Below are 26,042 nucleotides of genomic sequence, written 5' to 3'. Positions count from 1 at the left end.
GACATTGTTAATTCAGAAACAATGGTTCTGAACTTAAAGAAAGGTAACTTTGAGGGTATGAGACGTGAATTGGCCAAGATTGACTGGCAATTAATTCTAAAAGGGTTGACGGTGGATATGCAATGGAAGACATTTAAAGACTGCATGGATGAACTACAAAAATTGTTCATCCCAGTTTGGCAAAAGAATAAATCAGGGAAGGTAGTACATCCATGGATAACAAGGGAAATCAGGGATAGTATCAAAGCGAAGGATGATGCGTACAAATTAGCCAGAAAAAGCAGCATACCGTAGGACTGGGAGAAATTCAAAGACCAGCAGAGGAGGACAAAGGGCTTAATTAGGAAAGGAAAAATAGATTATGAAAGAAAACTGGCAGGGAACATAAAAACTGACTGCAAAAGTTTTTATAGATATGTGAAAAGAAAGAGATTAGTTAAAACAAATGTAGGTCCCTTGCAGTCAGAAACAGGTGAGTTGATCATGGGGAACAAGGATATGGCGGACCAATTGAATAACTACTTTGGTTCCGTCTTCACTAAGGAAGACATAAATAATTTGCCAGAAATAGCAGGGGACCGCGGGTCAAAGGAGTTGGAGGAATTGAGTGAAATCCAGGTTAGCTGGGAAGTGGTGTTGGGTAAATTGAATGGATTAAAGGCCGATAAATCCCCAGGGCCAGATAGGCTGCATCCCAGAGTACTTAAGGAAGTAGCTCCAGAAATAGTGGATGCATTAGTAATAATCTTTCAAAACTCTTTAGATTCTGGAGTAGTTCCTGAAGATTGGCGGGTAGCAAACGTAACCCCACTTTTTAAGAAGGGAGGGAGAGAGAAAATGGGGAATTACAGACCAGTTAGTCTAACATCGGTAGTGGGGAAACTGCTAGAGTCAGTTATTAAAGATGGGATAGCAGCACATTTGGAAAGTGGTGAAATCATTGGACAAAGTCAGCATGGATTTACGAAAGGTAAATCATGTCTGACGAATCTTATAGAATTTTTCGAGGATGTAACTAGTAGCGTGGATAGGGGAGAACCAGTGGATGTGGTGTATCTGGACTTCCAGAAGGCTTTCGACAAGGTCCCACATAAGAGATTAGTATACAAACTTAAAGCACAAGGCATTGGGGGTTCAGTATTGATGTGGATAGAGAACTGGCTGGCAAACAGGAAGCAAAGAGTAGGAGTAAACGGGTCCTTTTCACAATGGCAGGCAGTGACTAGTGGGGTACCCCAAGGCTCAGTACTGGGACTCCAGCTATTTACAATATATATTAATGATCTGGATGAGGGAATTGAAGGCAATATCTCCATGTTTGCGGATGACACTAAGCTGGGGGGCAGTGTTAGCTGTGAGGAGGATGCTAGGAGACTGCAGGGTGACTTGGATAGGCTGGGTGAGTGGACAAATGTTTGGCAGATGCAGTATAATGTGGATAAATGTGAGGTTATCCATTTTGGTGGCAAAAACAGGACAGCAGACTATTATCTAAATGGTGGCCGATTGGGAAAGGGGGAGATGCAGCGAGACCTGGGTGTCATGGTACACCAGTCATTGAAGGTAGGCATGCAGGTGCAGTAGGCAGTAAAGAAAGCGAATGGTATGTTAGCTTTCATTGCAAAAGGATTTGAGTATAGGAGCAGAGAGGTTCTACTGCAGTTGTACAGGGTCTTGGTGAGACCACACCTGGAGTATTGCGTACAGTTTTGGTCTCCAAATCTGAGGAAGGACATTATTGCCATAGAGGGAGTGCAGAGACGGTTCACCAGACTGATTCCTGGGATGTCAGGACTGTCTTATGAAGAAAGACTGGATAGACTTGGTTTATACTCTCTAGAATTTAGAAGATTGAGAGGGGATCTTATAGAAACTTACAAAATTCTCAAGGGGTTGGACAGGCTAGATGCAGGAAGATTGTTCCCGATGTTGGGGAAGTCCAGGACAAGGGGTCACAGCTTAAGGATAAAGGGGAAATCCTTTAAAACCGAGATGAGAAGAACTTTTTTCACGCAGAGAGTGGTTAATCTCTGGAACTCTCTGCCACAGAGGGTAGTTGAGGCCAGTTCATTGGCTATATTTAAGAGGGAGTTAGATGTGGCCCTTGTAGCTAAGGGGATCAGGGGGTATGGAGAGAAGGCAGGTACGGGATACTGAGTTGGATGATCAGCCATGATCATATTGAATGGCGGTGCAGGCTCGAAGGGCCGAATGGCCTACTCCTGCACCTAATTTCTATGTTTTTCTATGTTTCTATGAAGTAGAGGCACTGATGTGCTTTCTTTATAATTGCAACAGTGTTCTGGAACCAGGAGAGATCTTCAGAGATGTGCACGCCCAGGAATTTGAAGCTCTTGACCCTTTCCACCATCGACCCATTGACATAAACGGGGCTGTGGGGTCCCCATCCTACTCCTTCCAAAGTCCACAATTAGTTCCTTGGTTTTGCTGGTGTTGAGGGCCAGGTTATTGTGCTGGCACCATATGGACAGTTGCTCGATCTCCCTTCTATACTCTGACTCATCCCCATCAGTGATACGTCCCACAACAGTGGTGTCGTCAACGAACTTGATGATGGAGTTCGCACTATGACCGGCTATGCAGTCATGAGTATAGAGTGAGTACAGCAGGGGGCTGAGCACGCAGCCTTGAGGTGCTCCCATGCTAATTGTTATCGAGGCTGACACATTTCCACCAATACATACCGTCTATGGTCTGATTGAGGAAGTCGAGGATCCAATTGCAGAGGGATGCGCAGAGACCCAGATCTGAGAGTTTGGTAACCAGCTTGTAGGGGATGATTGTATTAAATGCCGAGCTATAATCGATGAATAACAGCCTGACATATGAGTTTTTGTTGTCCAAGTGGTCCAGAGCGTAGTGGAGGGCCAGCGAGATCGCATCCACCGTTGATCTGTTGTGGCGGTAAGCGAACTGCAGTGGATCCAGGTTATTGTCGAGGTAGGAGTTGATTTGCTCCATGATCAACCTCTCGAAGCACTTCATCACCACCGACGTTAGTGCCACTGGTCGATAGTCATAATATTGCATCACAAGTTTCATTTCATCGTGCGTGACTTCTCAAATCAAACGATTGATTGATAAGAAAAAATCCCACACAAAGCGCTGAAGCAACTCAGCAGGTCAGGCAACATCTCTGGGGAACATGGATAGATGATGTTTCATGTCGGGACATTTCTTTAGATCCTGAAGAGGGATCTTTCCCCATTAAGATAATATGTTCCTTGTGGATAATTTCACCTTTACCTGCATTACACTCCATTTGCCAGATCTTTGACTACTCATTTAACCTATCTCTGCCTCTTTGTTGCCACATTTTGTCATTTTCACAATTTGATTTCCCTCCAGGCTCTTTGTCATTTGCATATTTAGCAATCATATATTTAGAAACATAGAAATTAGGTGCAGGAGTAGGCATTCGGCCCTTCGAGCCTGCACCGCCATTCAATATGATCATGGCTGATCATCCAACTCGGTGTCCCGTACCTGCCTTCTCTGCATACCTCCTGATCCTCTTAGCCACAAGGGCCACATCTAACTCCCTCTTAAATATAGCCAATGAACTGACCTCAACTACCCTCTGTGGCAGAGAGTTCCAGAGATTCACCACTCTCTGTGTGAAAAAAGTTCTTCTCATCTCGATTTTAAAGGATTCCCCCTTATCCTTAAGCTGTGACCCCTTGTCCTGGACTTCCCTAACATCGGGAACAATCTTCCTGCATCTAGCCTGTCCAACCCCTTAAGAATTTTGTAAGTTTCTATAAGATCCCCTCTCAATCTCCTAAATTCTAGAGAGTATAAACCAAGTCTATCCAGTCTTTCTTCATAAGACAGTCCTGACATCAGTCTGGTGAACCTTCTCTGCACTCCCTCTATGGCAATAATGTCCTTCCTCAGATTTGGAGACCAAAACTGTACACAATACTCCAGGTGTGGTCTCACCAAGACCCTGTACAACTGCAGTAGAACCTCCCTGCTCCTATACTTATTTAGTCCCTTTACCCAAGATATTTCTGTAGTGTATAAAAAGCTGAGGCTCCAGTAGCCATCCTGTTGCCACCCCTACATTTACAACCACACAGCCAAAAAATGCCACACTCTATTTTAAAACAGCATCAACATGCTTCAAGGTGATGTTGGGAGGCCCATGAGATCACCAGGCACTAGCATTCAACACCTGCACCATACCAAGGCCAGTAGGCATGTCTGCACATGCTTGGTCTTTGTACTCAAGAAGGGGACCGTATAGACAGGCAATCTTCTCTTTGGCAAGCATTGAGATTATTTGCATGTGGCAAATGTGTCTCTTCCACATTAATCAAGTGGTCCTTGCATTTTTCCCCAACTCCATGGAAACAGATTCTTAATGACACAGTATCCCATTGTAGAGGGGTGATGGTGCATCCCACAACCCTTTCAGGTCCTGACCCAAAAAACATCACCTATCCATGTTCTCTAGGGATGATGTCTGACCCACTGTGTTACTCCAGCACTCTGTGTCTTTCCTTGGTAAACCAGCAGCTGCAGTTCCTTGTTCCCACGTGGTAATGGTTTATTTGCAGTTGTATCCTCCCTGAAGCCCAGCGTTCAGTTCATTAAGTAACTATGAATGACATTTGAGTTATGATTCAAAGCTATTTTGTACACACTGTAACATTGGGAGCCTTTTACATGTAGGTCACAGCTTGCCTCCGGCTGGTGCTGGAGTGAGCATGTGATGAACCTTATGGAAGGAGCAGTAAATGTCAGTCCTGTTCTGCTGAATTGAGCAGACGTGCTGTGCTCTTTGTGGTTTCCCAGAGTGTTCAAAATAGACTCCACCGGTAGAGCTGAACAGACCCAACCTCTGAAAATATGTGACAATGCAAAATTGTTTGCACAATGTGACTGATGAGAGAAAAAAGTCCACTCCAACTGCAAGAAAATTGAGTCGGGAAACCAGCTGATTTTTGTTTGATTCAAGACATTTTATTCTCTCAGTTTTGTCATTTGCTCTCATGCTGCATGTACAATCTAAATGCACACAACACTTATTTTTGGCTGCGATGTACACTTCCCTCCTTTCAGTTTTGTTACATGGGGAGGGGGTAGAAGTTAATCATCATTTTAATTGTGTTAGAAACAATATAGTAGTCTGTGCATAATCCTTGTTTTGTTCGACTTGAGGAAACGAAAGATCAGCCACGATTGAATGGCAGAGTAGACTTGATGGGCCGAATGGCCTAATTCTGCTCCTAGAACTTATGGATAAAATTGAGTATTGATTCAGATAGAACAAAATAGTGCTCATATATTTCTCTGCTTCTGAAATCTGAACCAAATTTCAGAAGCGGAAATGTAGGAGCATAACACAGTGGCATATTTAGTGAAGAACAAATTTCCTTCATTTTAAACTGAAACATTTTAATGATACTGTGAATAGCAAACTCCCACCGCACGGCCCATAGTGGTAGCCGTGCAGTATTAGAGAGGGAGGAAAGACGGTCCTTTTTTACGATTTATTCTTCAGCAAAAAGCAACTAATGCAACGTTAAAATGCTCCTGTGACGACTCAATTAGCAGCATTACTGAATCATCACAACACATGAACAAGAGGCAGCAAACAAATACAGCATTTATTGCAAGTGGACAAGTAACTTCAAGCAGCTGGTGTCTGAAAAACATATTCAGTGTGAGCTGTTGGCTTCACAACTTCACTCCTTTTCACAGATGGATGCCTCAACGACAAATATGTTGGCAAAATGCCGTATACGGTGGCAATTCTTGACGTCACGTTTGTCAATGACTGGAAAACAAAATTAAATTATTGTTGCATTCTAGATATGGAGACATGTTGACAGGGGAAGGGTTCAACAGTTTCTCAACAGTTCACTTTCACAGTTTTATTTTTTTCTACATTTACTGGTTATTCTCTCACCTCAATCAATAACAAATTTAATGGCTGTGAGAAGGATGATTAGATTAAGGGGATTAATTAGGTCAGGGAATGCTGATATAATGTACGCCCCATTTCAAATGATGACGCCCTATAAGATTTTGGTAAGGCTGCATTTGGAGTATTGCATATGGTTCTGGTCTCCACCACTACAGGAAGCTGTGGAGGTTTGGAGCGGGTGCAGTAACGATTTACCAGAATGCTGCCCAGAGTAGACGGTTTCAGCTACAGGGAGAAGGTAGATAGACTTGGATTGATTTCTCTGCAGTGAGAAGTTGAGGGGAGACTCGATCAAAGTACTCTATATAAAATAGCCAACACTAGAGGCCATAGCAGATTAAGGGGTTGGACAGGCTAGATGCAGGAAGATTGCTCCCGATGTTGGGGAAGTCCAGTGACAAGGGGTCACAGTTTAAGGATAAGGGGGAAATCCTTTAAAACCGAGACGAGAAAAACATTTTTCACACAGAGAGTGGTGAATCTCTGGAACTCTCTACCACAGAGGGTAGTTGAGGCCACAGTTCATTGGCTATATTTAAGAGGGAGTTAGATGTGGCCCTTGTGGCTAAGGGGATCAGAGGGTATGGAGAGAAGGCAGGTACGGGATACTGAGTTGGATGATCAGCCATGTTCATATTGAATGGCGGTGCAGGCTCGAAGGACCGAATGGCCTCTACTCCTGCACCTAATTTCTATGTTTCTATTACGGTGAAAGGGAGAAAGTTGAATGTAAATGTGCTGGGCAAGTTTGTTGATTTTTACGGAGAGGGAAGTGGCAGGCTTGGAACTCATTGCCAGGAATAGTGTTGTAGGCAGACACAATTGTGCCGATTTGCCAGACAAACGGAGATGCCGGTCTCCGAAAGGAAGCGACCAGTCCGTCGAGGAGCCAAGACACGGGCCAGCACACTCGGCCTCGGAAGTTGGCTATGGAAACTAATCTGCTGCCTTGGAACATGCGGAGTTCCAGAGCCCCAAATTCCACCCGCTGATCGGCACGGAGGTTCTGGTGATGTCGAGATCAGACACTTCACCTGGCCTGGGGGCCACATTTCCAGGGGGGTGACAAGTGTGCTTTTGCAAGTTTATTCCCAGATTAAAGGGAGTGGCAGAAAATCAGTGGTGGACCCATAGTAGCGTGTATAAATGTTTCTCAAAGCACGAGGATGCAGCTGCTGCTTCCCATCCAAAACAAAATTAATCTACTGATGTCAAATTATTTCCAGTAAGAAATACATGTTGATTTTCAGCAATTATTTTCTGCAGTATCAATATAATTGTTTTGAACTTCATCCTGCAATTAAAGTCGGGTCTAATCAACAGGAAATCAGGCAGATTTCTTTGTGCCAGCACTTGGATCGAATGTAATGCTTGGATTAATGAATTGGGGCATTGGATAACTGGCTGATGGGCTGGAGGACCTCCTGTGCTGTACGAGCATCATTCAATGTATGTTCTCCACAAACCCATTGTGTTCAGCTAACCTCCAGTCTGGTTCATTTCTCTGCATGCTAAGGCATTCAGTAATGCTGGTTCGATACATTGAAGACTGGCTGCAATGACTAGTACCATGATGCAGGTTGAATCAATGGACTATTTGCCAGCTTTTAATGCCAGTATCAGCAGCACTAGAATACTGGAGATATATTGAAGAGAAAATGAAGACGATTGTATTAGCATTGGCTCCTTCTAACAAATGTATAATCTGTGGGTAAAGGTCACATCAACACTCTGACTCATGTGAATGTAATTGGGCTGAAATGATCAAGTACTCTGGGTGCCAACAATGTAAGGAGCTGTAGGACTCACTTCTCAGCACACTCTTGCGTTTCAGTTTGTAAGTCTGCTTTCCACTGCACAGGTGGCGGATGAAGGATCCCAGCTGGTGTACATTGTCGATTTGTTCTGTAACTTCCATCTCCTCCTGAATGATGTACGTCTGAGGCAGATAGGTGCCCAGCTGTGGAGATCAAAAACTGAATGTGAACTGTTAACTCTAAGCCAGCAATAAGAACATGTGCCTGAACATTGGGACAATTTGTTCTGGAGTCTGGAGTCTGGAGTTAGCACTCATTTTGAGTCTTGTAAAGATAGGGGAGTGATAAATTAATGGTCTATCATCCTATGAATGACAAAATGCAGATTTATAACCTCAGCAATGGCAGTAGTTGTTAGCCTCTAGAACAGCATTGAAACAGACCTTTCAGTCCACTGAGTCTATACTGACCAGAGATCCCCATATACTAAACACCAGGGTCTATTTTCAATTTTACCAAAGCCAATTAACCTGCAAACCTGTACGTCTTTGGAATATGGGAGGAAACCAGGGCACCTGTAGAAAACCCGCGCAGTCACAGGGAGAAGGTACAAATCCGGCACAGATGGCACCCGTGGTCAGGATCGAACCTGGACTATGGTGCTGTAAGGCCTCAACACTACAGTTGTGCCACTGTTCTGTCCTTCCCTGCTTGCCTTTGAGAAGGTGGTGCTGAACTATGTACAATGCAGTCCCCATGATGAAGATGGTGCTTGTAGGTAGCGAGTTTCAGATCATTCCCAATTAAAACATGATTAGTATCTTGCGAGGGTATCCACAGAGTGGGAGGAGTGTGCAGGATTTGGAGGTAGTACTGGAGAAGTCTGAAGGATTGTGAATAAAGGTGGTGAAAGGTGGTATTTCAGTATTTCACAGATACTGACACTCTCCATGCAGCAGAGCAGAGAGTGAATATTTAAAGTGTTGGTTTTAGGTGTTTGATAATGAGAAGGCTTTGGTGAACAAGCTAGTGGGTAACCCAGCTCAGAATATTGTCAAAGATAAATTGCAAAGCATCAAGAAGACAGACTGCAAGGGATAGTGTTTAAGAAGGAACTGCAGATGCTGGAAATCGAAGGTACACAAAAATGCTGGAGAAACTCAGTGGGTGCAGCAGCATCTATGAAAAAGGGATTTGGCCCGAAACGTTGCCTATTTCCTTCGCTCCATAGATACTGCTGCACCCGCTGAGTTTCTCCAGCATTTTTGTGTACCTGCAAGGGATAGCAATAGGTAGAGTGCTTAAACATGCTTAAAGTTCTCTTCATATGTTATAATAATTCTGTGTTGTAATGAAGGTTGTAACTGAAAACCACTGCCGTCTACTTTAGTTAGATTCTGGTCTCTGTTGCCAAAGGACAAATGGCAATCGTAAAACAATAAAATAAGGTTGAAAGGGTAACAGGACATTTGCTAATCTGTAATGGTGTGGAACTGGGCTGTGTGTTACGCTGCTGTGTCTTTCACAGGTGTATGATGTATATTTGTTACAAGACCATTTGGAAGATCGAAAAGTACTAAAGTGCCACCGATAAACAAAACTTCAAAGGAAAATTCTGTATATAATGTGGATGAATCTTTGATTGTTTGGCAATCTCCCAGTGATTGCTGTATTTGGTGCTCTTAAATACTTAGCTGATCTTTGCGTTGTGTTTTAAATGTTTCTTTAACAATATTCAGCCACTGACTTACTGTGTAACAGCAGTGTTTATTTGGCTGACTAGTTATGTTTTGTTCAGTGGTGACTATCGTGATGGTTTTGATGGGTGATTTAACAATGGTAATGTTTTTAATCTCAGAATAAGTGGTTAGAGTCTCCCTGGAGATGCTGTGGCTGATAACTGTCTAACTTGAATGCTTATCGCTCCGTCAGTTCAAGCCCAAATAGCTTGTCTGTCGACAATTCCCAGGCCAAGTCCCTGCATCGAGACCAAGGGAAAATGGCAAGTACATGGCAGTCCGAGGGTGGAATGGGACAGGGACTGGGGAATGGAACCATCTGGGGAGTGATAACTAGATTGGGAGACAGGGAGTGAGAAGAGATGGGAAAGGAAGAAGGAATCTGGGAGGGGGCAGGGGGTGGGAGAGAGTAACACTGGGGCTGTGGATTACCCGAAATTGGAAAATTCCACATTTCCATCTCTGACCTCATGCTGTAGTGAAGTTGTTTGATGAAATAATTAAAGATGCTGGGGACTAGCGCACTACCCTGAGGATCCCCAGCAGTAATGTCTTGGGATTGAGATTTGTTCAACATCATATTTTGCCATCGTTGTGACATCAGCCCATGGAGTTTGCCACCCACTGTGTAGGTGGTGCAGCTGGTAGATGCATCACACCGTCTGTGTGCAGTTTACACCTTCTCCCTGTGAACGCCATGGGTTTTCTCCGCGTGCCTCAGTGTCCTGCCACAATCTACAGACTGTGGGTTTGTGGGTTAACTGGCCTTTGTAAAATTGGCCCTAATGTGCGGGGAGAGGGTGAGATAGTGGGATAAAGTAGCATTAGTGTGAATGGGTAATCGCTGGTCACTATGAACTTGATGGGCCAAAGGGCCTGTTTCCTTGCTGGATCACTAAACTAAGCAATTCAATATGGGTAGGAAGGAACTGCAAACGCTAGTTTATACCGAACATAGACACAAAATGCTAGAGTAATTCAGCAGGTCAGCATCATCTCTGGAGAAATAGAACAGGTCGGAAGATGCAATTCAATATGCATTCAGGTTTCCTACTATCCCGTGGTTTCATGTGGGCCAAATGCTGCTATGACATTCGTCACCATGTAGAACATCATGTGTTTCACTAACTAACAGCCAGTGAGGAATCATATGGAGGCAGTCAACAGTAAAAATATGAAGTGGAATTTAAATAATATTTAAAATAAACATGCCAGTTGATGTCATTAAAACAAAGGAACAAAGCAAGGACATTTTAATTAAATATATAAGCACAATTTATAAAGGCTAGCACAGTTTTGGAGATACAGCATGGAAACAGGCCCTTCGGCCCACCGAAGTCCACCGGTTCTATCCTACACACTAGGGACAATTTATACAAGCCAGCACGTCTATACAAACCTACAAACCTGTTGAAATGTGGGAGGAAAACCCACATGGTCACAGGGGGAATGTGCAACCTCTGTGTCGACAGGACCTGTAGTCGGGATCGAACCTGTGTCTCTGGTGTGGTAGAGACTGCAACTCTACCATTGCGCCACAGTGCTGTCTCTTCCTCACTGCTCCATTAGGTTGTTAGGTTACTTGGCCATTGACCACTGCTGTGTAGGGGAGTGGCAGGAGGTGGGGATGTAGAGAAATGAGCAAAGATGGGGATAGTATTGGTATAAAACTGTGTGCTTAGTGATTGGCCCAGACTCATTGTGCTGCAGAGTTCAAACAAAGTACCTGATAGATCTCATAGAGTGCAAAGAAATAAACTTGCCTTCATTTTAGCTAGCAGCTCCCAGAGATTGTGAGGTGGCAAAATAATGGTTCTGTTGAGCTCAATGATGTAACATCTGTCCAAAGCGAGGTCATGGTAGGCTGTCAAACTCTGCAATTAAAAGGCAATTATTGTTTTACAGCATCAGAGTTATACAGTGTGGAAACAGGCTTTCGGCCCAACGTATACCGACTGGCATGTCCCATCCACACTAGTCCCACCTGCCTGCGTTTGGCCCATTTCCCTTGAAACCTGTCATAGATACATAGAAAATAGGTGCAAGAGTAGGCCATTCGGCCCTTCGAGCCTGCACCGCCATTCAATATGATCATGGCTGATCATCCAACTCAGTATCCTGTACCTGCCTTCTCTCCATACCCCCTGATCCCCTTAGCCACAAGGGCCACATCTAACTCCCTCTTAAATATAGCCAATGAACTGTGGCCTCAACTACCTTCTGTGGCAGAGAGTTCCACAGATTCACCACTCTCTGTGTGAAAAATGTTTTTCTCATCTCGGTCTTAAAGGATCTCCCCTTAAGCTGTGACCCCTTGTTCTGGACTTCCCCAACATCGGGAACAATCTTCCTGCATCTAGCCTGTCCAACCCCTTAAGAATTTTGTAAGTTTCTATAAGATCCCCCCTCAATCTCCTAAATTCTAGCGAGTACAAGCCGAGTCTATCCAGTCTTTCTTCATATGAAAGTCCTGACATCCCAGGAATCAGTCTGGTGAACCTTCTCTGTACTCCCTCTATGGCAATAATGACCTTCCTCAGATTTGGAGACCACAACTGTACGTAATACTCCAGGTGTGGTCTCACCAAGACCCTGTACAACTGCAGTAGAACCTCCCTGCTCCTATACTCAAATCCTTTTACTATGAATGCTAACATACCATTCGCTTTCTTCACTGCCTGCTGCACCTGCCTACTTTCAATGACTGGTGTACCATGACACCCAGGTCTCGCTGCATCTCCCCTTTTCCTAGTCGGCCACCATTTAGATAATAGTCTACTTTCCTGTTTTTGCCACTGGATAACCTCACATTTATCCACAATTTGTCCTGCCCATGTACCCTGTACTGAAAGTTATTTTCTCTTCTGCTTCCAAATGAATTTTTGATTGGATTTAACAAATTCAGACAGAAGTGGAAAGCTTAGCCAAATCTCCCTCCTAACTTCCGGCAATTTTCCACCGCCCTCCTGAGACTTGAGGCTCCCAATGACGTTCCATGGGTAGTCTCAAACCCATTTGATGCATAACTATCCCTGTACGTGTGAAACCAGCACATATTGCAGAACATTCCCACTCCTTGATATGTTCTCTTATTTGTTTGGAAACACAACTGCCCTTGGCTCAAAATCTCTCCCATTTGGCTAAATATAGGACATATATTATAGAAAGGACCAAAAGGATCTAAAATGACTGAGTGAAGCTGTGCCCTTCCAATGAAGCATAGATTACTTGCATCAGCAAGTAGATGCAAGAAGTCCGAGGCTGCGTTTCAAGTTCAAGGAAAGGTACAGGCTTGAAGGGCCGAATGGCCTACTCCGGCACCTAATTTCTATGTTTCTAAGGTAGCGACCAATGGTTCTTTTGTTTTTTTCCCTTCATAACAATCAAATTACTTTTAGATTTGTCCCAAGCCCACGTTTCTAGCTCAATACGTCTTCTCCTTGCGTGTGGCGTGCACAGCCTAAAGTTGTGGAACAACTTGTTCTATTTGATCTTACTTGATTGTGCCCGCCAGGTTGATTGCATTCGTCGACACAGGGCGGACCACATGAAAGTTGCAATCTCCCACCCCTAATTCAATACTCACTTGGTTGAAGTCATGGATGATGTTGGCAGCATCTCCACCTTCAAACTCAGGCACAGGGACATTGATCAGTTCAACATCATCATCCAGACGGATTTCCACATCCTCCTCCAGTTGCAGCCTCCATCTGTAGTGTTCAGAGATGTCATATTCGTCATACAGGATCGTACAGGTAAACAAATCTCTCCGGGCCTATACAAAGCACAGAAACAAGTGTCGGAAATCTTCAGTGTAGTTAACAAGCATGAATAATACAAACATCCTCTGCTGAATCCTTTCCAAATGGAAACATGGAAGGGAATATAATGCATTTTGTCCAGAGAAATTCATTCTCAGAAGGCAGTGCTAAATGGATTCTATTCTGATAGTCAACACTTTGTACTCTGCCCTTGAGATTCACTCCATTTAAGGAACGATTTTCAAAGGCAGATTTTAAAGCACCAACTTATTACAGTTCTGCCAAATGGGAATTAATTTCTCAAAAAGCTTTTTCCTAACTGTCGATTTGTAGTCCTTATAATAACAGTGGCCTCACACCGTGTCAGGTTATATAGAGTTTATTGGGAACAAGTAATACAACTTCTCACTTAAGAGTTCACTTTAAGACTAACGGAATGCAGCAGACCGCAACGCTAACAAGCTAGCATGGGTAACTACAAATGCACGACTCATAGCATCAGCCACTAATCTCCGCTAACTTTCCAAATACCACCAATCCAGCCATTTCACAGATTTTCCAAAATATATTGCCAGATAGATAAAGGGGCCATTCCTAGCAGATCTGGGTCTCGTCCTAATTTTTAATGTCAACCTCCATCTATTCTCTCGTATCGTTACTTTCATTGTCAATTTCCCCGTCCCCTTTTCCTAAATCTCAAAATAGCTCAATGTCTTAAAAGGAAGACTGATATCTCTGCAGAAAGTGTTTCTGGTTGGATAGTAGACGGCAACAGAAACTAATGCAATGGAAAAGAACAATTAGACTATGGACATCCAGCAAAGTAGATCCCACTAATGTCCCGTAATTGTTCTGATGTATTAGAAAAATATAGGAAGCAGAATTCTGGAGGCCGGCTGGTCCCCAAACTGTTGACCTCTCATTCTACTTCTTCCCAGGACTCCATTCTATTCACCCTGCCTCTGTGATAGAGACACAGAGATCTGCTTACTCAGGTGGGGTGGGCGATCTAATGAGAGAACTACTGGCCAGGCCTATGCCTAAATCCTTAGCACTAAAAGGCCATTTGGTCTTATAGTGTTTGGTATATTATGAGATCTTACCATGCGGAAATTTGCTGCATTTTTGCTGCAAATGCAGGCCGGCTGTGAAAGTAGGTTGGGCCAACCAGTGGTGAAATAGAGTGGATGTAACATTGTCTAATATCAGAGACCAACACGAGTTGTCCTACAGGTATAATCCTACAGGTCTCAACCGTGCAGGAGTTTTGGTTGTTTCAAACGAGGCCAGCGTTCATTCTTATAATTCCCAGAGAAGAAAAGCGGAAAGGGGTTGGACAGGCTAGATGCAGGAAGATTGTTCCCGATGTTAGGGAAGTCCAGGACAAGGGCTTAAGGATAAGGGGGAAATCCTTTAAAACCGAGATGAGAAGAACTTTTTTCACACAGAGAGTGGTGAATCTCTGGAACTCTCTGCCACAGAGGGTAGTTGAGGCCAGTTCATTGGCTATATTTAAGAGGGAGTTAGATGTGGCCCTTGTGGCTAAGGGGATCAGGGGGTATGGAGAGAAGGCAGGTACGGGATACTGAGTTGGATGATCAGCCATGATCATATTGAATGGCGGTGCAGGCTCGAAGGGCCGAATGGCCTACTCCTGCACCTAATTTCTATGTTTCTATACTCTGTCTCATGTCGGAAGGAGGGTCCCAACCAAAAACATCATCCATCCTTTTTCTCCAGAGATGTTGTCTGATCTGCTGAGTTACTGTAGCATTTTGTGTCCTCTGTGCGTCTCTCCGCAGATAACCAACTTGCCACCTGGTGAACCAGTCTGGTGAATTCCTGCCGCATTCTATCTAAAGAACCTAGGGTGGCACAGTTGGTGCAGCTGGTAGAACCACTGTCCTACAGCGCCATCCTGACCTCAGTGTGGAGTTTGTACATTCTCCCAGTCACCCCATGGATTTCCTCTGGGTACTCCGCTCTCCTCCCACATCCCAAAGATGTGCGTGGTTTCAGGTTAATGGGCCGCTGTAAATTGTCCCTCGTGTGTAAATAGCGAGCGGACGAAAAAGTGGGATAACAATAGACAATGGGTGCAGGAGTAGGCCATTCGGCCCTTCGAGCCAGCACCGCTATTCAATGGCAAGATCATCCCCAATCAGTACCCCGTTCCTGCCTTCTCCCCATATCCCCTGACTCTGCTATCTTTAAGAGCCCTATCTAGCTCTCTCTTGAAAGCATCCAGAGAACCTGCCTCCACCGCCCTCTGAGGCAGAGAATTCCACACTCACCACCCTCTGTGAGAAAAAGTGTTTCCTCGTCTCCGTTCTAAATGGCTTACTCCTTATTCTTAAACTGTGGCCCCTTGTTCTGGACTCCCCCAACATCGGGAACATGTTTCCTGCCTCCAGTGTGTCCAAGATCTTAACAATCTTATATGTTTCAATAAGATATCCTCTCATCCTTTTAAACTCCAGAGTGTACAAGCCCAGCCGCTCCATTCTCTCAGCATATGACAGTCCCGCCATCCCGGGAATTAACCTTGTAAACCTACGCTGCACTCCCTCAATAGCAAGAATGTCCTCCCTCAAATTAGGGGACCAAAACTGCCACAATACTCCAGGTGTGGTCTCACTAGGGCTCTGTACAACTGCAGAAGGACCTCTTTGCTCCTATACTCAACTCCTCTTGGTATAAAGGCCAACATGCCATTCGCTTTAACATAACATAGAATTAGCGTGGAATGGTCGACATGGACTCGGTGGGCTGAAGGAAGATTCCAGACATGATCTCACCATGTCCCAAATGATTGTAGCAAGGCAGTGAATAACAATCTATATGCGTCTCTGCATGTGTCCTTAGCACACGGTGATCTGGGACAAATTTACATAAGTGTCGCGTACGCACACAAAATCACTAATGTTTAGCAAACATATTTTAAAAATTGTGACATGCACAGAACGTGTTTGAAGAAAACAATGCTCTAAAGTTTTAGCATAAAAGTGATGGATAGAAAATGAAAATCAGCCCTGTCATCCCTTGCGAATCAATGCCACTCACTCACTCACTCACTCAGAAGCCTTTTCCATGTTTAAAGTTATCAAGCAACATCTTTGCATTCTTTAGGAATCATCACATTTTAGACAAGGATGAAATGTATGCCGTACCTGAGCAAGATGGTAGTACTTATATGTACAGATTATCCCCAGGACCACTGTAGAAAGCAGAATCACCAATGCAATAGTAACACATAAAATGCAACTCAGGGTGGGTGTCCGGGTTCCTGCAGGGACTGTCTGCACGTCCTGAAAAAAAGAAAAAGTATGTAAGGCCTGGGCCTCCAGTGCACAACTTTCATCAAGTGACACAGATATATATGCCAAGTAGCATTGTGGGCACGCATGAAGCATCTTCCATTACATCGATCATCTGGTAGATGAACAATGGGAACAGGCCTGATTGTACCTAGAAAGGTATAGCAAGTATCCACAGATGAGGCAACAGTTCCTTATTGCCTCATAAACATTTGGGCTCAAAATTATATCAACAAATCCAATAACTGAAGCAATAAAGCACCGTTGACCATTGAATGGGACACAATTTAGACAATAGACAATAGGTGCAGTAGGAGGCCATTTGGCCCTTCGAGCCAGCACCGCTATTCACTGTGATCATGGCTGATCATCCCGTTCCTGCCTTCTCACCATATCCCCTGACTCCGCTATCTTTAAATAGACGATTTCTGTGATCTCGCAAGATAATTCGGAGGAAGAATGGTAACACCTCTCAAAAGGTGATGCTCCAGTCTTCACCTTAATTCCTCAATTCAAATTTTAATCCACTTTCTCTTCAAATATGTAAAATATTAATAAGATAGTTGTTTTTTCACTTCTGTTTTGCTGCTTGTGTGAATCCTTTTGGACTATTTTTTCATCAATTGCACACTTGAGTAACTGGGAACCTCATGGAAATTGTGTGCCATGCGTATGAATACACCTGACTTTCTGCGCTGTATCTCTAAACTAATTTAAAGAAAAAAAGTGCGATATTACATAGAGCTGAAAGTTAAGCCAGACACAGCCAGAGAACATTCTCTTTATTTAAAGACTATGTTTAATGGGTTAAACTTCTACCAAACTCTTTAAAAAGTCTTAAGTTAAACAAGAAAGGAATTGTGTTAAGCGGGATGCTAAAAGTGAATTCTAGTTTGCATATTTATTTTGTTATTACAGCACAGGAGGCCATTGACTCCCAATGGAGCAATACACCATCAGTCCGACTTCCTCTTGTTTCCCCGTGTAGCCCTGAGTCTTACATCCTCTTCAACTCCCCTTTGATTCTTTTGGCACTTACCTACACTGAGTGCTAACTAAGAACAGCTCATTAACCTACCATCAAATCTTTGGCATATAAGAGGAGACAAGAGCGCCGGACAAAGATCCAAGTGGACAAATTGCATGCTTAGAAATTACACGCAAACTGCATCGAAGGTTAGGACTATGCGCAGGTCCCGATAGCAGTGAAGGATCTGCACTAAATGCTACATTCCTATGCCCCTCAATCCAAAGAATAGTGCAAATATATTTCCTGTTGACCCATGGATCAGATCTTATCCATCCATTGCAAGGGTCTGAGATCATATAACCATATAATAACCATATAACAATTACAGCACGGAAACAGGCCATCTCGACCCTTCTAGTCCGTGCTGAACACATATTCTCCCCTAGTCCCATATACCTGCGCTCAGACCATAACCTTCCATTCCCTTCCCGTCCATATAACTATCCAATTTATTTTTAAATGATAAAAACGAACCTGCCTCCACCACCTTCACTGGAAGCTCATTCCACACAGCCACCACTCTCTGAGTAAAGAAGTTCCCCCTCATGTTACCCCTAAACTTCAGTCCCTTAATTCTCAAGTCATGTCCCCTTGTTTGAATCTTCCCTACTCTCAGTGGGAAAAGCTTTTCCACGTCAACTCTGTCTATCCCTCTCATCATTTTAAAAACCTCTATCAAGTCCCCCCTTAACCTTCTGCGCTCCAAAGAATAAAGCCCTAACTTGTTCAACCTTTCTCTGTAACTTAGTTGCTGAAACCCAGGCAACATTCTAGTAAATCTCCTCTGTACTCTCTCTATTTTGTTGATCCTCGCTGTTTCTTATGTATCTTGCCATTGAACTACATAAACATGTTACGGTGATAACCATTTTTTTTCCATCACTGGTGGGAAACATCTTAACAAAAAAAAAATGGGCTCAAGAACACATCCAGAATATTGAGTAATTGTGACACCATATTCAAGCCGTGCTACAAACAAAGTTTCCTTTTCTTACTGATGTAAAATGAAAGTTGATGCTGACCAGTGATCACTTGTTCTATCCTCTACATTAGGGGCAAATTACAGAAGGAAATCAACCTATAAACCTGCCTGTGTTTGGAATGTGGGAGGAAACTGGAGCACCCAGCGATTAAACCCACGCAGTCACAGGGAGAATGTACAAACTCCGTACAGACAGCACCTGGAGTCAGGATCAAACCAGGATATCTTTCACTGTAGGGCAGCAACTCTACTGCTGTGCTACCGTGCCTCCGTATGGGAGAAGGAAGAATCAATGGACGAGTCATTGTTCAATTGAACCATTTTTCTTTAGCTTAGCCTGTTCCTGTGAGATTAATGTCCAATCTGACAAATTTAACTATCCTGCATCATATTTGCTGCACTGCATGCCACAATTTGAAACATCCCCTCAGCAATTACACGTCTATACAAGGTACACAAAAAAGCTGGAGAATCTCAGCGGGTGCAGCAGCATCTATGGAGCGAAGGAAATAGGCAACGTTTCGTCCCGAAACGTTGCCTATTTCCTTCGCTCCATAGATGCTGCTGCACCCGCTGAGTTTCTCCAGCTTTTTTGTGTACCTTTGATTTTCCAGCATCTGCAGTTCCTTCTTAAGCACTTCAATACAAAGTCGGCCTGAAGAATGGTCCCAACCCAAAACGTCATCGATACATGTTCTCCTGACCTGCTGGGTTCTTCCAGCACCATGTGTCTTATTTTAGCTACAATTAGTCATCAGTTGGAGCTGGATAATACATTAACAACATGGGGCATGCTCAAAGGTTCAGAGTCACAGCTGCTCTTCCTGAAAACAAACACTTCAATTCCACGAAGAAAATGTCAAAAATCCACAACAATCCTTGGCAAAGATAGTGAGGCTTCAATGCCTGTAATTTATACTGAACACAGCGTCTGGTCTTTCAAATTGGCACACACACAGTCACTGAAAGGTTTTAATCTCCACGACAGAGTGAAAAAGCAGAATGTTCATTCTCCCTGCTCACAAGGTCAGCCATGATCATATTGAATGGCGGTGCAGGCTCGAAGGGCCGAATGGCCTACTCCTGCACCTAATTTCTATGTTTCTATGTTTCTAAGGTACAGAAGTTTGAAGGTGTGCTCCACCAGACACAGTTACTGCTTCTTCTCCTCCATTATCTGGCTTCCATAAACCGGGCTAGTGTTCAATTCACCTCTGCCCCATTGAGGACATTGGACTTTGCTACAATGCTGAGAACTGTATTCTGTACTCTGTTTCTCTATTTTACTTGAGTTTGAACTGATTGTATCTACGTATGGTACACCTGATCTGTTGGGATAGCATACAACTTAGCATTTCACTGTACATTATATGTGACAATAATAAAGATAAGCCTTAACCATGCAAGCCTATTCAATGCTCTAGATGTCAGCTGACCTACATCAGTAACTAACTCAACGACTAAGTTACAGCGATAGGTTGAATAAGTTAGGTCTTTATTCTCTGGAGCGCAGAAGGTTAAGGGGGGGACTTGATAGAGGACTTTAAAATGATGAGAGGGATAGACAGAGTTGATGTGGACAAGCTTTTCCCTTTGAGAATAGGAAAGATTCAAACAAGAGGACATGACTTCAGAATTAAGGGACAGAAGTTTAGGGGTAACATGAGGGGGAACTTCTTTACGCAGAGAGTGGTGGCGGTGTGGAATGAGCTTCCAGTGGCAGTGGTGGAGGCAGGTTCGTTGGTATCATTTAAAAATAAATTGGATAGGCATATAGATGAGAAGGGAATGGAGGGCTATGGTATGAGTGCAGGCAGGTGGGACTAAGGGGAAAAACAGTTGTTCGGCACGGACTTGTAGGGCCAAGATGGCCTGTTTCCGTGCTGTAATTGTTATATGGTTATAAGCATAGGCTTGGCGATCGTTTCGCCGAACGCCTCCGCTCAGTCCACAATAACCAACCTGACCTCCCAGTGGCTCAGCACTTCAACTCCCCCTCCCATTCCGAATCCGACCTCTCTGTCCTGGGCCTCCTCCATGGCCAGAGTGAGCACCACCGGAAATTGGAGGTACAGCACCTCATATTCCGCTTGGGCAGTCTGCACCCTAGTGGCATAAACATTGAATTCTCCAATTTCCGGTAGCCCTTGCTGTCTCCTCCCCTTCTCAGCTCTCCCTCAGCCCTCGGGCTCCCCCTCTTCCTTTCTTCCTTACTGTAAAGCTCTTGGATAAGATGCATGCTACATGGAATCAATTTATATAACATAGAAAATAAAACATTGTAATCTCGGGCTGATTTTTCAAAATAATACTGCTGCAGGAAGATTTAAAATTAAAAAAACTTGTTTCAAAATGACGTTGTTCAGAAATGAAACATCACAGCTTCCAAGTCAAAAACTGTGCATTTACTGTGGTAACTAACAAGGACAGAACAAAAGTATACAAATGGCAAGGTTATTTGGTTTCTGCTGGCTTATTCAATTAAGTAACAGCTTGGGCAACATGACCTAGGTAATCCAGACAACCTATAATTGCATCATCTTGGATGCAGAAACATTACATCAACATTGCCTTGAATATTACTGTTGCCAAAGGGTTTCTCTGACAGACATGGCTTTACTCAACTCCATCATTGTCAAAACTAATTCTAGAAACTAGAATGTTGCCTGGGTTTCAACAACTAAGTTACAGAGAAAGGTTGAATAAGTTAGGTCTTTATTCTCTGGAGCGCAGAAGGTTAAGGGGGGACTTGATAGAGGTCTTTAAAATGATGAGAGGGATAGACAGAGTTGATGTGGACAAGCTTTTCCCTTTGAGAATAGGGAAGATTCAAACAAGAGGACATGACTTCAGAATTAAGGGCCAGAAGTTTAGGGGTAACATGAGGGGGAACGTCTTTACTCAGAGAGTGGTAGCGGTGTGGAATGAGCTTCCAGTGGAAGTGGTGGAGGCAGGTTCGTTGGTATCATTTAAAAATAAATTGGATAGGCATATGGATGAGAAGGGAATGGAGGGTTATGGTATGAGTGCAGGCAGGTGGGACTAAGGGGAAAAAAGTTGTTCGGCACGGACTTGTAGGGCCGAGATGGCCTGTTTCCGTGCTGTAATTGTTATTGGTTATATGGTTAAACTATCGTCCTCTCAGGAATGAAATTTTGCCACCACAATGGAAAATATGCTGTATGATGTCAGAGTTTCTTAAAGACTATAATTAGCAAAGAAATGTTCTTTGCATTGTGAAATGTGTACTGAAATTCAGAGGCATTGAGACCGCAGCATGGGGTTCATTAGGTTTTCATTTGTAAATGGTATATTATGTACTCATCAGAAACATAGTCATTGTGAAGGAATAAGTACTCAGGAACTATGTGATTCAGACTGAGCTGCAGCATTCAACTTTCCATTTAATTCAAACCTAATGTGATCTCAGATCAGCTGAATGAAATGTTCCATGTTTGTTTTGCTCACTTGTCCCTGCAGCCCTTATCTATGGGTGATATAGTGTGCACTTGTATGCACTTCACTGTGCAGCTGAGTTGCTGCCTGACCCGCTGAGTTACTCCAGCACTTTGTGTCTTTTTATTTTGTTGCTAACCAGCATCTGCAGTTCCTTGTTTCTACATTTCACTGTGCAGCATTTTGCTTGAATTTACGGTAAAAGGAAGAATGCACCTGGCACACTCTCAGCACAGGCAAACTTTACACAGAGGCCCTGACAAAGCAATTCATTTTACAACCTTTTCAGAGTGACAATTTGAGGGCGATATGGTGGCGGAGAATCAGAGTTGCTGCCTAATGGCCTGTCCCACTTACGTGACTTTTTAGGCCACGAGGTCGCCACAAGATCGCCACATGTTCGCCGGACGTTGCCCGGGTGTCGGCTGCATGGTGGTGAGTAGTTCCCGCAAATCGCGGCTTCATTCTGGTCGCAGGTAATTTTTCAACAGCGACCAGAATTTTGACGCCATGGAGAGTAGCGAGACTTCTCGTGACGTAGGTGCAGTGGTACTGGATCGCCAGGGGGTCATAGGTTATTGCCGGTGCTGACCGGGGAATTTCATCGGCTTAATGGGGAAAAAAAACCTAAACAGTAGTTTTCAAAACCAAGGATAACCGACCGGTAATGTCAATGTCTGCCGAGCTTCACAGCCGTGTATCTCTGGCTTCTTAAAAGTTGTCTCCACTCCTTCTCCCCCACCTCGTCTCCCTCTTCTCCCCCCTCTCACCCTCCCTCTTTTAAAGGACTTAAGTGAATCTTCCCGTACACTGTGCTTTCACCGTCTTAATTACAGCGCCAACCTTCCTGTTCATCGTGGTGTGTGTCTGTATCACATTGGCTTTGCACCGTGTGAATTTCACTCAGACATCGCTCCCCCCGCTTGTGTGTGTGTGTGCCCTGTCACCCGCCTGCATAACTGGCTGGTGAAGGAAGCGATGTGTGTATGCGTGTGTGTGCGTGTGTGTGTGTGCGCGTGTGTGCGTGAGTGTGCGTGTGTGTGTGTGTGTGTGTGCGCATGTGTGTGTGAGAGTGTGGGCGTGAGTGTGAGGGTGTGTGTGTGTGTGTGTGTGTGCAGTGTGTGCGTGCGTGTGTGAATGTGTGTGTGTGTGTGTGTGTGTGTGTGTGTTTGCAGATGTGTGTGTGTGTGTGTGTGTGTGTGTGTGGTGTATGGGTGTGTGTGCGCGAGTGGGTGTGGTGTGTAGGTGCGTGTGTGTGTGTTGTGTGTGCATGTGTATAGTGTGTGTGTGTGGGTGTGTGTGTGTGCGTGTGTGTGTGTGTGTGTGTGCATGTGTGTGTGTTTATGTATATATATGTGTGTGAGTCTATATGTGTGTGTCTATATATATGTGTGTGTATATTTATGTGTGTGTATATATACGTGTGTGTGAACATGTGTGTGTGTGTGTATGTGTGCGTGTGCGTGTGTGCGTGTGTGCGCGTGTGTGCATGTGTGTGCGTGTGTGTGATCCACTCTGACAGTCGCCATTCCAGTCGCCGTTTTTTCAGCGACCTGCTACGAATTGACAGTCGCCTGAAAAATCGGCTAAGTGGGACAGACCCATTGCAGCGCCAGAGACCCGGGTTCGATCCTGACTGCTGATACTGTCTGTGTGGAGTTTGGACGTTCTCCCCGTGACTTGCATGGGTTTTCTCCAGGTGCTCCGGTCTCCTCCCAAACTCCAAACACGTACATGTTTGTAGGTTCATTGATTTGGGTAAAATTGTAAATTGGCCCTAGTGTGTGTTTAGTGTAGTGTTAGTGTGCTGGGATCACTGGTTGGCAAGGGCTCGGTGTACCGAAGGGCCTGTTTCTGCGCTGTATGTCTAAACTAAACTTGCAAAATCAACATTAACGGGGAAGACCTGACTGTATGATTAACTCACCAGCAAACATCTCATCACCAGAGTCATGATTTGGCATGTGCATTCTGTGTTGTGTAATCCCATTGATCCCATGAGAATATGTTCCTTCCTTCAGTAAGCAAATGCTCCGTGCAGAAAAGCAGTCACACCGCTACTGCTTTATCACCTCGGGTTTAACATGTTTTCAGTTGTACCTTTTCTAGACTTTACTATCACTGGCAAGGACAACATTCATGGCATATTCCCAATTACTCTTGGAAAGCCAGTGGTGAGGAAGAGTCAATAATTAACCATATAACAATTACAGCACGGAAACAGGCCATCTCGGCCCTACAAGTCCGTGCCGAACAACATTTTTTTTCCCTTAGTCCCACCTGCCTGCACTCATACCATAACCCTCCATTCCCTTCTCATCCATATGCCTATCCAATTTATTTTTAAATGATACCAACGAACCTGCCTCCACCACTTCCACTGGAAGCTCATTCCACACCGCTACCACTCTCTGAGTAAAGAAGTTCCCCCTCATATTACCCCTAAACTTCTGTCTCTTAATTCTGAAGTCATGTCCTCTTGTTTGAATCTTCCCTATTCTCAAAGGGAAAAGCTTGTCCACATCAACTCTGTCCTATCCCTCTCAGAATTTTAAAGACCTCTATCAAGGCTTTTTGTGTAACCCCCCTTAACCTTCTGTGCTCCAGAGAATAAAGACCTAAATTATTTAAATTAAATTTAAAATTAAAATGTAATTAAAAGCAGGATTCAGTGTTCCCTGCATTATAAATCCCACACACAAAATCATGGCACTGACGTCTGCTTTATTTTCCCGGTCCTAATCCAAGTGAGGACTGGACTGGGTGTATTGGGTGCAATACTCTCTAAGCTTCATTCATTTGTTGATTGACAGATACAGCACGGAAACAGGCCCTTTGACCCATTCACACTGTGCTCTAGATTCCACTTTGGCATCCACTCCCTGCCTGAAGGGTACAATTTACAGAGGGTCAATTAACATACAAACCCGCATGCCTTTGGGTTGCGGGAGTAAACCAGAGCACCCAGAGGCAGCCCACTTGGTCACAGGTAGAATGTGGAAACTCAACACTGACAGTATCCAAGGTCAAGATTGAACCCGTACATCTAACGCTGCTGTGTAAGGCATCTACAGCTCTTGCACGTGGCCTCAGTGGACTATTTTCATACACTTTTGTACTAATCAAAATACCGTAAAAACAAAAAACTGCTGATGCTGGTTAATATACAAAGGACACAAAGTACTGGAGTAATTCAACGAGTCAGGCAGCATCTCTGGAGAACATGGATAGGTGACGTTTCTTGTTCAGACCTCAAAATACTGTTTCCGGCTGCACAATTATTCTCTGGCAATTTCCACAAGACAATGTGTTTGTTTAGAATTTCTGTTTCACATTTCTGCATTCAGATATCTGCCAGCATCTTGTTTACGGAAGCATAGCCCCAAATGCCTAAATGTCTCCCTTTCCAACAAATATATAATTCCTAGAATCAATCTGGCAAACATTTGGTGCACTGCTTTCATGATATATCTTCCCTTAGGCAGGGAAGATGTATCTGTTCTCAATATTTCAAATGTAGTCTCATCAGAGTTCTATGTCATTTAAACAAGACTCCTTTACTCTTGATATGTAAGAAAGAACTGCAGATGCTGGTTTAAATCGAACGTAAACACAAAATGCTGGAGTAACTCAGCGGGACAGCCAGCATCTCTGGAAAGAAGGAATGGTTGACGTTTCGGATCGAGACCCTTCTTCAGTCTTTACTCAGTTCTTTGCTCTTGTACTCAAATCCATTTACAATAAAGGCTACACATTGTTTCCCTTTCTAATTGCTTAGAGTCAGTCAACAGCATGAAAACAGGCTCTTTGACCCAACCTGCCCACACCAACCAACATGTCCCGTCTACACTAGTTCCACCTGGCTGTGTTGGGTCCATATCCCTCGAAACCTGTTCTATCCACCAGGTGGCGCCGTCAGCGATGGCAGCCTCGCCTACAGACTTTTTTGTTATTGTTAGTGTGTTTTAAAAGTTTGTGATAATGTTCTCTGGTTTGTTTTATGTGGGGAGGTGGGGGGTGAGGGGTGGGGGGTGAGGGGTGGGG

General features: G+C 44.0%; 1 protein-coding gene across 1 annotated transcript in view; it reads right to left on the bottom strand.

Moving 5' to 3' along the window:
* Nucleotides 1–4,967: 4,967 nt before the first annotated feature.
* Nucleotides 4,968–26,042, bottom strand: part of LOC129703746 (integral membrane protein 2C-like) — a 40,955-nt gene continuing 19,880 nt past the window's right edge. Inside the window, exons 2-6 of the mRNA XM_055646435.1 lie at nucleotides 16,384–16,521; nucleotides 13,039–13,227; nucleotides 11,216–11,326; nucleotides 7,766–7,916; nucleotides 4,968–5,806 (exon numbers count right to left, since the gene is read on the bottom strand). Coding sequence (XP_055502410.1) covers nucleotides 5,715–5,806; nucleotides 7,766–7,916; nucleotides 11,216–11,326; nucleotides 13,039–13,227; nucleotides 16,384–16,521 — 681 coding nt within the window. The 3' untranslated portion in view covers nucleotides 4,968–5,714. The remainder of the gene's footprint in view (nucleotides 5,807–7,765; nucleotides 7,917–11,215; nucleotides 11,327–13,038; nucleotides 13,228–16,383; nucleotides 16,522–26,042) is intronic.

The sequence above is a fragment of the Leucoraja erinacea genome, chromosome 14 (assembly GCF_028641065.1).
Source record: "Leucoraja erinacea ecotype New England chromosome 14, Leri_hhj_1, whole genome shotgun sequence".
Taxonomy (NCBI): Eukaryota; Metazoa; Chordata; class Chondrichthyes; order Rajiformes; family Rajidae; genus Leucoraja; species Leucoraja erinaceus.
This window is presented reverse-complemented; position numbering and strand designations above follow the sequence as displayed.